At 36.3% G+C, this 14,046-nt stretch overlaps 1 protein-coding gene across 5 annotated transcripts in view; it reads right to left on the reverse strand.

Moving 5' to 3' along the window:
- The window catches only part of CCSER1 (coiled-coil serine rich protein 1), a 617,185-nt gene that overhangs the window by 219,233 nt on the left and 383,906 nt on the right, over window positions 1–14,046 (reverse strand). For all 5 annotated transcript variants that reach the window (XM_042812628.1, XM_042812632.1, XM_042812630.1 and 2 more), the window contains exon 9: window positions 2,216–2,293. In XM_042812628.1, the coding sequence (XP_042668562.1) occupies window positions 2,216–2,293 (78 nt within the window). The remainder of the gene's footprint in view (window positions 1–2,215; window positions 2,294–14,046) is intronic.

Here is a 14,046-nt window from a genome sequence, read left to right on the forward strand (position 1 = left end):
TTTTTTTTTTTTTTTTTTTTTTTTTTTTCCCTTCTTTACAGTAGTGAGTCTGAAATGAGGAGGGAATTAAATTTTCTGCTTAGCCATTCAGGTAGATACCTTAAATATTCGACATACGTCATTCTCAGAATGTGACCAAGGGGGGTGAACATGGCATCTTGCATTCTCTTGCTTGTTTTGTGATGGACTACTTAGTGGAATTTCACATTAGCACAGCATACACATTTTTGCAGTTACATATACTTACAGAAATCCCGGATAAAATGATGTGCTGATATCACTCGCCAGGGTTACAACTTTCGCTATTGAAAAAATCTCATTTACAAGTAAAGAATATCAATTTAACTGCCATGGGGCTAAAATGAGAACACAGCTGAACTAGTTGTTCATTCATTAGTTCTTGTAGCTTGTCTTCAACGGATGGCTACCATCCATTACAGCCATCCGTTGAAGACAAGCTACGTGAACTAATGAATGAATGAGCAAAAATTTTTAAACACTAGCAGTAGGAAAAATGTTACACTATTTATTTGCACATTCTTCTTAATTCTTCCATGGCTTGAATTCCCTTCATGATTATAATATTAACAACAGCTTCTTCCTTCAGATTGCTTCAACTTTCTCTGTAATCTACTCCTTGTAACACAATTTTTACAAGTAAAATCATAGGTGGACATGCTGTTTCATGCAAAACTATTTCAAATCTCCTTTCACTCTTGCATTATAGTACTTTATGTAAGTAAATGTATGATCTCAATCATAACACAATAGAGGCATTTTAACTAAGAAGTTTGAAAAATGCAATTAAGAACATGAATAACAGCAGCAACATAAAATATCACAGACTTGGTTTGGGTCAGGAAGCACAACCATACATACAAAACATAGCTGTTTAAAAAAAGTATCCTACAAAAAGTTTATTCTTATTTCTCATGGAAAACTTAAAATCTAAGCTCTAGGTAATCACATACTTATTAAGGACAATTAGTCCCACCAGAAAGAAAAAAAAGTATTGTACCATTAAATAGTAAGTGTAAGATTTTTGAATATTATACGATTTTCACCACCAGTAAATACACCTCACAGTTTCAACATGCCCAAAAGCACTGTTACCATCTCACAAACACTACAGAGCATACAGGCTCATATTCTGCAACAGATGCCCAAGAATTCAGCGGAGACAGGTAAACATCAACTAAAATAGTGACACATTTGACCTACATAAAAAGTACAGTATGGAAAACAAAAAACCTGTGTTAAAAGAAATACACAAAAATTTTTTTTTTTTCCTAAGTAACTTGTTAAAGATAAAAAATATACTCCTGGTTTGAATCAATTTTAAAGACTTCTTAAAAAGTAGTTGACTTTAAGAACTTCTTTTCTTAAAATTTAAAACATGTATATTCCTGTCTTCACAAGACTATCTGAAATGCTGGAAGACAAAAACTTGAATGCTCCAATAATGCTTCATAAATTGGAAGCTGCAAGCAGAAACACAGGCTGAGCTTGCTGAACAGTGTTTGCTAAGCCCAAATGATAGAACAGAAAAGCATCCTAAACATTAAATATCGTGGCATACTTAATCTCAGATTATTTAAGAAAGCTCACGTAAGGAAGCAAATCTATCACTTATGTTCAACTGATATATCAATAAAAAGAGATCTATTATAAAATTTAAAAAATAGACAAAAACCATTTTCTACGTTCCATCTTCTACATGAGAGAAAAAAAAAAAATAATCAATTCACTTTCTAAGACGAATTTTGACTGATGTTCTTTAAGAGCTTTAACAATACTTAGCATAAGTGTACTTATTCTATTATCTTCCAAAATGCAAATAATGTTCACACAGCATATGGTGATTATAAATGCAATAATGTCATTAATTTGTTAATAAACATGTAAATAACCATCAATACTGAAGAAAATTACAATCTACTAATACATACCCACCACATTCACTTATACTAATTATGAGCTGTTTGCAAAGCATAAAATTAATACAGTATTGGTATGCTAGCAGGTAGTTGCAATTATATTCTCATGTTGCAGAAGCCATTTGAGAATCAATTAACAGCACAGGATGAATGTTGTTCCAGTAAATTCCATTAAATCAATGCATGGACACGACAGCAGCAGAGGTAAACAGGCTGATAGAACTTTGAACACCCATAAAGACTATTAAAAAACAGTACTACTCAATACAGCTACTTACATCATGGCCAAAAAGTTCTGTCTGTGTGGATTTATCTGCCTGGGAAGCAAAAGCCTTCTGCAAACACTGAGCTTTTTCCTGTAAAACAAAATAACAGAGCATAGGTGAGTCACCTTTTTGCTCACTGGGCTTTGCAGCACAAAAAAAACAAGTACGTACAAAACTCATGCACAGCCAGCTGTTCAGAAAAGGATTTTACTACGACACTATTCTCACATAAAGGTTTATTTCCTTACTATTATTTCCTTATATCAACTTTCTCTTAAATAGACAGGAAAACCCAACTATATGTGAGAGTTGGGCCCACAAAGACAGTCACTGCAGTGCTGGGAAGGAACTTTTTCCACAGCAGGTGCAAGCCTTGATGTACAAAGATGCAAACTCCATGAAACAAGGTTAGTACAACATACCTCTTGATCAATACAAATTTATTAGCAAAGCCAAAACAGTTCTTGATCACAATTTCTGCTTCTCACATCGCTCTCACTTTGCACCTCAGCTATTTTTGAAGTCTCATGAAGAAACCTCAGGACTGACTCATAAGAAAAGATCTGGCCATTTTGAGGAAACCATACATCACAAGAAAGCACTTTAGGACTTAATTTAAAACTCTTTGCTGATTAGCAATGATCCTCACCAAGTCCTTAGATATATTTTTTTCTTCTGTAAAGTATTTTGATCAATCAATTGTAAATGCATTGGATAAGGCAACAAAAGGGACGCAAGAGGATGAAGTTCCAGGAAGGGAATCCTTTGGTACACCGAACTGTTTTCTTGTTTACCAAATTAGTTTTATGTTTCAGCTATATACATAGAAAACTCTTAACTCATCTTAGATGAAAATTCCTCATAAAAAATAAAACAAGAATGTGTTTTCATATTGCTGACAAGTACGTATTACAGCAAAATGGAATTTACATAAAGTGAAATTTTTGGTTAATTGAATCTCACATTGAATGAAACTCTGGTTTTACTGCAATAAATGTATAGAAACTTCAGAAATGTCAGCTATTATTTGGATTGTTTTCGTTCATAAATGTCTATTCTGCATATTTCTGAAATCAAATGTTAGTAATTTCAAGGAAAGATGAACACCCCTAAATGGAGTAAATTTTCACCAAAAGCTTTTAAATAGCAGGACAATGACACCAAAAAGGCCCTGTCTCTGGCGACTCAGCTTTCAATTTAGGAAAGAAAAGGCAAGCAAACAAACTAGCAGTTCACTGCTCCCAAATTTACAGATGTAAGATAGCTTCCTCATTTCTGACAGAAAAAGTCCACCTTCTTGAAGTTTGAATTTACTAGTCCATTGCCAACAGAATTTTTGGAAAACTAACACTGTTAGATGTGCTTTCTCATTTAGAAAAGCAAGCTTAACTGCTAAAAAGCTCTGAATTTCAGTTACCAACCCAGACACTGACAGAGACAGAATATTCAAGTAACATGATCAGATCAATCCAGTACTCAACTATGCACATGACCATTTTCACTCTGAGTGGAGCCACCAATATACATTTTGAAAGAACTAAGAGAACATATACACAAACAAAATTTTCAATAAGGTAACCCATCGATTGGGAAAGCTAGGGCAGTCAGAATAACCAAACTCATTTATTTTGTGAGCTGCTCATTTAACTGTGTATGCACACTAAGATCAGTTTTCAACACAATACCCCAAGTTCTGACTCCACATTTTCTTCTTTACCAGAAGCAAAGTGAAAGACTTGAGCATTGACAATAAGCAATATCCTCTCTGTATTCTACAAAAAGATACACTTTCAAGTGTGTTGATCTGAACTATTTTTAAAACTATTAAAGATAAGAACATAGCACATGCCATTTATTTCCAGTGATGTGGCAAACACCTACAGATACCTTAAAATCATATTTCCGTGTTATAATGCAGAAAACTTCGTTTGAAACAAAACAGCATCCTACTGGAAGAGATTATGTATATTTAATAACCATTCAACTTGATTTTAGTTGTTTCACTAACTTAAAACTACATTTCTAGAGTTCTTGTTGCCAGTGTAAAGTAGCTGCTCCAATAAGCATGTCTTAGTTTATGAAATAATTGAATAGTAATAGTCAAGGTATTAGACGTAAGTATACTGTAAGATGTTACTTGCAATATAAAAACACTTCTTAAAATGATTAGTTGGTAATTTAAATATAACTTCATGCTATCTTGACTGTATCAATAGACAGACTTGATAATGAGCTGATTTGATGAAATGCTGGAAAAAATCCTTGCTACACTGCAATATGAAACTACAGATATAGCATAATACATAAAAAAGCACAAGTGAACTTCAGTGTAACAATTTCTGTAGAAGTACAGCAGATCTTCACACTGTAAATACACAGTAATTCTACTCTGCCTCTGCAAAATATTTATAGAGGCTTTATTTTGCTACATAATAAACAACCGTGAGTATTTTGCAATATTTACTGGATATATATGGCACTGGCTTCTTCTGGCCACAGATTTACTATTCAAATCTAGGCACAGCACAGTATTACAAACACAGATCAGAAAGACTGTGTGTAGAGAGATAATACCCTATAAAGAACAAAAACTTCTTGCAGGAGAGAATTTTCATCTTATCCCAAATACTTTTCAATATCACTAATGCAACATTCAGCCAAGAATTCATTTTACTTTTGTAATTTGCACATGTTTACTAGCAATCAGTATTACATGGGCAAGCCCCCACAGCTACTTTAGTCTTTGCTATTGGAATAGACATCACTCTAAGAACATTGCCACGAGTGGAATGGCTTATTGTACTACCTGAAAATAAGTCCATAAACTTTTTGTTAATACAAAGGGGAAAGACAGAAATCTGGATGCCAGAAAAATGCATTTGGAACTAAAAGCCTGTCTTTTTCTGAAATAGAGCAAATCAACCAAACAGAATATCACCTTCACAAGCCAGAAAGCATGCGTTAACATTAACTCACAACAAAGAAATAAGCTGTCTAGAAATATTTCTGTACAATAGCCTTAAGCTTACATCATTATTGGTAGAAATGCTTAATTTTTTTAAAAACATTTTTCATGTTCCAAAGCTCCCCTGACACTTTCCAGCCATTTTGAAACATTATCCTCTTCCAGAAGCTTCCAAGTGAAGCTGAATCATGAGTCACTTTTTCCAAAACTGACCCTGTGCTCATAGCATAACTGCATACATTGCACCCTGTGACCATTTTTCCAGTTATCAAAAAGCTTCAAAAAGTTGTTTCACAAGTCCGCGTTGAGAGGTAGCCATTCTGAGGAAACTAAAGCAAAGTATAAAGTATTTCCTTTATGTCTCCCTTTTTCTTACGTGGTTCTTGCTTTCTGTCCTTCCATTGCATGTATCCAGAAGAATATATCTTCACCTTCTCCACGAGACTTAAGGTAGAAGAGGACTGAAGACAGATCCTTCCCTATCCTTCTCTTAAAGATGAACAAAACATATCCCTTTGACCCTCTAATGTCATATGCTCTAGCCCCCTGTGCTTCATAATGGTCTCGTGAAAGGAACCTCTTTGAAGACTAAACAGGGATCAAATCATTCATTTTTGAGATTCTTTTAGATCAGGTAAACAAACTACTTCTAGATCAATCTTTCAAGTAGAGCGTAAACTTTTTTTTTTTTTTTTTTTTTTTTTTTACCCCTCCTACACACTGTTTTTTCCTCTTATAAAATAAATAGCTTTAAGAATGTACTTGTATTGTGACAGAACTACCGGCAGAAAAAAGTTCTCATTCACTAGGTTAATCCTAATTATAAAAAAAATAAACTAACACAAGAGCAGCTGTTGGCACTCCTGAAGTCACATAGCAACTCATAGCAACACTGCCAGCAACAATCATCACAAAAAAATCAGTCTCATGACCAAGTGCTTATATACTTTTTCGATAATATTTGCAGTAAGCTACTGAGAGGTGCTGTAAAAGGAAAATAACAGGCATGAGCTGATCCCAAGCGTATAAAAACATTATATATTAAAAAAAATTGTAAGATGATGAAAGGATTTAAACAAAGACAAAAGACCAGCATTGCTAAAGTCACAACAGAGCACCAAGCTGTTGACCAAACCGAGTTTCCTCCCAGAAAGACAAGAAATGAGGAAGACTACTACAGTCACAATGATGGTAAAGAGTGAAATTTGTGTTAAAAACATACAAGAAAAAGTGCTTTTTATAAGATATATCCTCTAAACATGTATGATTTAAAAATTATCAGCAAAAGCTTCTTAAGAATTTTTGGACATTACGTAGATGTGTTAACGCTATCAGAAGAAAAAAAACACAGTACCTCCATTAAAATTTGTGCTCCTCATCAGACTAGCACAAGTTATACCATTTGCCCACTCCAGAATACAACAGTGAAAGCCAGTCTCCTGGTAGATATCAAACATCTCATGAAACAAGCATTCCACCTTTCATCTATCTACACCCTGTCCCTGCCATGGCATTTTATCAACCAATTACTTTACTTCTTACTATGCTATCCATAACGCTTGTCATATTAAGCTGGAAATCTTTGGCTGATAAATTTTTTCTGTTTCATAATGACAGGACAGAACACCAGATAAAACAGCACATCAGAAGGGAAGAGGTTTCAGAAAATCTACCTAAGTACGTTTGGGAATCATTACCTGCTTTTCAAAAACACTTCTCCCCCTACCTCCTCCAAACATGCTTCTCAAACCCAAAATTTTATAAGTGGTCATGCAAGCCAGCAAGAAATGCTGATTATGACTGCATAGATCTGATCTCAAATGAGTGGTTGCCTCGTATACAGGCTACCTATTTTCCAGCTCCCCATTTAAGCGGGTGCTCACATGCCATCAAAAGTCATGTAATGCAAAGCAGTTATAGGGGCCATCAGACTTATATGGTTCAGGGAAGTTGCCTCATAACACGAATTCATTCTTGAACTGAGAAATTCTCCACCTGTGCTGCTCCTGCAGGAGCCCAAACCAGCAGCTGGGACATCAAGCTTTGTACTCTGAGCAAGACTTATAAATTATAAGGATCAATGGCTAACATAAATGGATCAGTGGCCATACTTACATCTCTACTCATCTGATGGGAAATTACTATGAAGTCATCAAGAACCTCCTTTAAAATGACATGACTGGGGCAACAGGACATGAAAATGCCTTGGAAGAAACTGACAAATTATTTTAAGATTTGGACATACCAAAATTATCTTGGATACTAAAAAAAGCTACATTTTATTATTACAGTTTCCACTTTTTTTTCCTGTTGTATGCTACATACAGTGAAATAGCATCAAGTACCACTAGAAGCTCCTCATGGCTGATAATTTTTTGCCATTGTTTCACAACAGAAGAATCTGTACCCAACTGTACTTAAAATCTTACATGACAAACTATCCAGGTCTATTTTTGTGCCACGCTCTCAACAAATGTTTGAAATTACAAATGCTCTGTACTGGCTAAACAAACAAAAACTGACTAGCCAAGATCCTTCAACTGTGAAAAAATATTTATGATTTAAATTTATTCAGCTTAAACGAATACTGAAACAAAACCTCTTTTCCACCAATGGAAGTTTGGCAGCCAAATTCTCGTTCTGAATTGAAACACATGGGATTTCAGTCAGGATGTTAAGAAGAGTCTAGGGCTAATTCAATCAGTTGGGATAGGAACTTACAAAGCATATGCTGCAAAACTACTACTTGACAAAGAACAGAGCAAATTATTTTATATAGACAGATAATATATATTATTATATGTTGCGTATATATGAATATACATAACAGAAAGAATTGTATTTAAAGAGTTATAGGATGATATATCTTCAAACTATACTTTTTTCCACAGCATTTCTCTTTTGAACAGAAAAATATTACAGGATTTTATCAAAATCCCCTTACTCAATTCTGTATCAGTGAGAGTTCAGTAACCACTTGTGGTGCTTGGCTTAATTGCAAATTCCAAAGTGAAAATTACCTTGAGCAGACCACCTTTTTCAGATGAGTTCACCTATACAGTTGCAGCTTTTCTCTTTAAGCAAACTATTTTGTCTAGTTGACGCATCTTAAATCACTTATTTTAGCAAACATATTTTAACTAAAAGCTGTTCCACCTTTACTGTCACTTACATTAAAAATATATACATTCACAATTAAAGTTTTTGTATTCAAACCTCTTCATGTTCACGATTCAATATCTCTCTCACAGTTTGCACAGATTATTTTACTGCTTTATTTCATTTGTGTTTCCTCCACTTACACAACCAATCAGCCTACTGTTGTAAGCATTAGGAGTGCAGTCAGATCTACAATTTACATGCAATTTATTCCCTTGCTTCAGGCCTTTACACCACTGTGAACAGCAACTTATGTTTGTCTCAGAGCCTGGGGAGAAAAGCTTTCTTCAAATGACTCAAAAAATGCAAAGCTTTTTAATTCTGATGTGCTATGAGATTAAACTTAATCAACAGCAGCAGGAAGGCAGTGCAAGCAAAACGATAACAAGCGGCAGAAAAAAGTGCTCCCCAACATCTATTCTATCTAGTTTATAAACTGCAAAAAGAAACAGATTTCACAACATGATAACTACTTCAACTGAAACTGAGTTCCTTTCAGATTGAGTATACATTAGAATATAGACATATTTGTTACAACTATTTCTTCAGCAGAATTAGCAGGCTAACCTACTTACAGTGTAGCAAGAATGGAACCTTACACAAAAACTGATAAGTGTAAAAACGGATTAGATAGATTATTCCTCCACGTTTTCATTAAGATGTACTGCCACAACATAGCTTTTGGATGGCATGTTCTCCACTCACGGTTCTGCTGACACACAAAGCACACAGCTTTCAACCTTGTGTGTTTGTTGTTCTTAAACTACTACGTACATGTCAAATGCTAACCAATCCAAAAAAGTTCTGCATAGGTATAAGAAGAGAATATCACACGGCTAGCAGTATACATTCAAGAAAAATTCTCTAGCTAAACAAACAATACAAATTAACATCACTATGAAAACTCCAGAGCATTAACTAACAGATGATTCTGCAACACATTTGATATGAAGCACTACTTGGGGAAGTTATTTTCTTAACTTTTGAAAGGTGGAGTGTTAGGCACTTTGTCCTTTAGACCTCTAAATGGAGATTTTAAGTACACTGCACAAACATTTCTGGTACTCTCCTGTCTCTTTTCCCTCTGTGCATGTAGGGATACGAGGGTGATGCGATTAATATGAACGACACTCAGCATATTATAAACTGCAACTAATGTATATTGAAGGCTTGTGGCATTATTTAAACCTCACACAGCAGTGCTTACAGATCTAACAGATCACTGCCCTGAAAAAAAGTGATACAAGACTGCAGCATTAAAAGGTATACTATAAACATATCAAAGCACAATTTCCAATTAATTCCAGTGACTACAGCACAGAAAAAAAGCTAGACCAATGTTTGTCAAATGAATGGAAAAAAATAATTAATCATGTAAATCATGTTCTTCGTGACACCATGGAAATCAACAAAATATGTACTAACTCTTGTGATAAATAAAGGTTTGGTTTTATTAATTGCTATAAAAAACATGACCCACTGTAATTACATCCAACAATACAAAAACAATCCACAGTTTCCCGTTCTTGAGTTACATCCTTCGTGCTCCCAAACTATTCAAAATGTTGTTTGTAGAGTTCAGCAAATATTGTGCATAGAACTTGCAACACAAAAAGCTCAGCTTTATCACTGCAACATAACATAATTTTGTCCTGCACCCATAGGCTGACTATTAAACATGCACGTTCACGTGCATGCCCTGGAAATAATCACGTTCCTATCATCCCCAGTATATTTTTTTGAATTTACAATTAGCAATAAGAACTTATCAGAGCAACAGAAATGCTGTTCTTTCCCAGATGCAGGACTCTGCCCTGGTTGAATTACAGCAGGTTTCTCCCTGCTCATTGCTCTCATCAAAATCTTTCTCAGTAACAGCACAACCCTCTGAAGTATGAGCTGCTCCTCTTAGTTTTGAATTATCAGCAAACTCGCTGCCCTTTTATCTAGTTAATCCACGAATTAACTCAACACTGGACTCAGTACCATCACTCAACCCCCTGGAAATACCACTAGCTACATGCTTTCAAATAGACTATACCACTGATCACAACCCTTTGAGTAGACTTTTATTCATATCTATTCAAGGCTTATGAAAAATACTTCACAGCTTTAGGCTATAAGTTGCTTACCTTCAGAAAACCTCAGATAGGCAGGGATCTCTAGCAAGAAGTCCTAAACTCCACTGCCAACCCTTAAATGAGGTTTGGGAAGGGGTGGGTTCTGGCTCCACCCCTTCTGCTCACTCAGGTACATTGCATGCACCTGAGCTGCCCTGGGTTGGCCCTGCATTCCACCAGGTGCTCAGTCACTGGTTTGGGCCTTGACTGATCATTTCTGCTGCATGTGCCAAAGCAGAATAGTTTGAATTAGGCATCAATATCTCAGTGTTTGCTTTCACTATGTGAAAGCAATCCAAAGCAGTCTGTATTATCAAAAATATTTGTCAGATTTGGACACAGTAATGTTACAGAACAAGATGGAAGAGTAGCTTACCAATTATCATTTTTTTCCCCCCCAACACTTTAATTAAACGTAAAGTTTGATTCCATTAAATCTGTAAGACTTATGAATTTTACATCAAAATACTGGCATGCTGGAATTTAGTTGTGCATTTATAGCGCAGAAGTTTTGATTTCCGTTGATTAAAAATGTTTTCATCACCATATAAAAATTTTCTTCCTCAAACCTCTACCAAAAAAAGTACTGAAGACTAAGTACTTATCCTGTACAGAGAAAGCAGCAGTTACAATCTTGTTTTTGTTATGACGCATGTGCACAAGAAAACAATAGCACCAAGACTGTGAAACTGAAACAAGATTTTCCGTTACTATTTTCTGAGTATTTTATCAAATGGAGGAAGGAGCACTGAAACAAAATTTCTCATTTTAGATTCCTTTTTAAAGCATAATTTCTCATCACTTATGCAAATAGTGACTAGACTTTTATTTCACAATGACATATGTTACCAGTAAGTATGTTGTACTGGTCCCCAGATTCCTGCTATAGTGGGACAACACAGAGAACTTATAATCATAACCACAAGCAGCTGTGACATAAAATTGCTGCTCGAAAAGGAGAAATAACAACTCAAAATCTAATGAATTTATAAAATACATGATAATTATATTTTGCAATTCTAAAGAGACATCCTGACACTTGTCTCACTCCAATTTATAGGAGGGAGATGAGGTTCTTTTAATATCTGTATACCCGGCCTGAGATTAAGAAACAACGGTTCATATGTTGGTCCAACCAGTTTATTACAAAACCTAATCCAGGAGACGGGGAAGGGAAGGAGGGCGATAAAAAAGATGGGAAAGAAGCAAGTGTTGCGTAAAGCAGGGATAGTCATCAGCAGGATCCTGCAGCGGTCCTGTTGCATGGCGCTTGAAGGTCCGAGGCAGACGCAGCAGGGGACGGGGAGCAGCAGCATGGCTGGCCTTGGGCAGCAAGCAGGTAGCGGAGGAAGTCATGGAGCCAATCTGTGAGGAAGCATCAGAGCTCAGGCAGCAGGCCCAGAAAAGTCTGTCAGCATGCAAGTGTCATTTCATGAGAAATCTGATAGTCAGGAATCCTGTGTTCTTCTTCATGAGGAATCTGTTGCCAGAAACCTCTGTTCTGCTTCATGAGATAGAAACCGCTCCTCATGGTCTTCGGTTCCTCTTTTATCCTCCTTGTTCTCCTGCCTAGGAGACAAGGATGGGCCTTGAGCAAGTCATTGAGTACCCCCTGAGATGGCCATCATCCTGAGATAGGTCCTCACAAAGGAGCACTTCACAGCTATTCAGCTGCAGCTCATCTCGCTCTCATCACCCCTGGCCTTATCCATCTGCGTCCCCCAGACAAAGGATCTCACAACCTTTGCCAGGACCTGCCTGGACTTGTTCATCTGTGTCCTTCAGACAAGCTTTGAGACACAGACCTGAACAGAATAATCTCTTACAACTCTTACAGAGCTCATAGTGCTTTTTCATGCAAAAGTGAAATAAATTCTAACTTTGTCTTATAAAACAAGAACTGAAAAAGAGACAAAGGCGAATATTAGCCACTTGAGAAACACCTTTTTTCCAACGGCTCATCACACAGAAGTACTAGTGGTGCTACTTGAGAAGCATAGCTTGCTTCAGCTGATGTAGTTGTAGATCTTGCCCAGCTAGGTAGTACACTACTTACAGAAAATATTAAATTTTGTTAGGAAGAAGAAGGTGTCCATACAACTTCTTACTGAAGGGGATAGATAAAAATCAGATACAGATACAACAAAGTTAAGCTTTTGAAATAAAATTCTCAGAATAGTCGAAATTACTTTTTTTAATTTGCACTCAGTGAGATTTAGATCTCTTGAATTCCTTCTGAAACATACACATTTTTTCTATTGGACCTTTTTGTGTTCCTTTCTTTCTCTGCTACATAATAACTAAGATCATTTATTCTTTCTCTGCCAGGGATAGAGATTTTGATATTCCCTCTAAACTTTGGCTTCCAACACACATGGCCCTTAAATCTGAGGTCCTTCCTCACTGAAAGAATTTCAGCATCAGCAGCAGGCACAACAAACTGATTGCAAAAATGCCAGGATGGGCACTCTCTTCAGAGTTACTTCTGGAGAAGTAGACTAAGAACCAAACTGGAACTCAATTCACTGCAAAAATTATCCCTGAACTGAAACTTACGTAATTTCAAACATCCTAACATGTAAGAATACATACATATAAACACACAGCATCTTGGTTATCCTCTTTACCACATTTTGCTGTTTTTTTTTTTTCCCCCCAGAGCAATGGGAGAAGCTGTTTTCTCCATCACGGAAAATATACCCACTACAAAAATGTGCTCTATGTCAAAACCTTAATGCACATCTAGACTTCTAAGTCAAGATCATTAGGCCTCCAGAGGGTGGGGTGACATGCCTCGCTTGCTGCTTGATCTTCCAACTGCTGTTTAATAGAGAAAACTTCAGGTTTTCCATTTGGCAGAAACCGAGACAGCTACACTGCAACTAACAGCCAAACCATAACTGTATCTTCCCATATACAGGACTCCACAAAACCAGTTTTGTGGAAATGCTAAGTCACAACCTGAAGCAATAATTGAGCACCTGGGAAAAAAGCAGGGCAAACCCTGGGGAACTCAGGTGCATGCAATGTACCTGAGTCACCGGAAGGGGTGGATTTGGGCTCCTTCCCTTCCCAAACCTCATTTAAGGGTTGGCAGCCAAGGTAAGATTGTTAGAGATCCCTACGTACACTGAGGCTTTCTGAGGATAAGTAGCTTATTTCCTTTGTTTTTCTATCCACAGTTATCGCATTTGAGCAAATCCTCACTTGCTACAGCCTAGAACCTTGCTACTCTGCTGTTGTTGTGTTACAACATGATAACTCTATTTACTCTGCATGCTAACCTTGCATAGTGCAAAACAGAACAGAAATTAAGACTAATTTCTTTTAAAAAATTTCTGATGTTATATATTTATTTAAGTAAAAAAAAACACCCTCTCTCTATGTAGTCTTGCAGCAATGGAAGTTCTGCACCAAGATGAAAATCTTTTCAAACTTCCAATTCAAATCAGTTGAAGCCTCAAATGTGTCATGGGAGAATACAGCTGCATATGTACTACTGTTCTCTGCAAGATGACTGCAGCTTTGCAACAGTTTTTCAACCTAATCAAGGGATGCTTTTTGGTTTTTTTTTTTTTTGGGGGGGGGGGGGGGGGGGG

Source organism: Centrocercus urophasianus, unplaced genomic scaffold (genome assembly GCF_019232065.1).
Source record: "Centrocercus urophasianus isolate 14NV4802_14NV808 unplaced genomic scaffold, USGS_Curo_1.0 seq_13, whole genome shotgun sequence".
Lineage (NCBI taxonomy): Eukaryota > Metazoa > Chordata > Aves > Galliformes > Phasianidae > Centrocercus > Centrocercus urophasianus.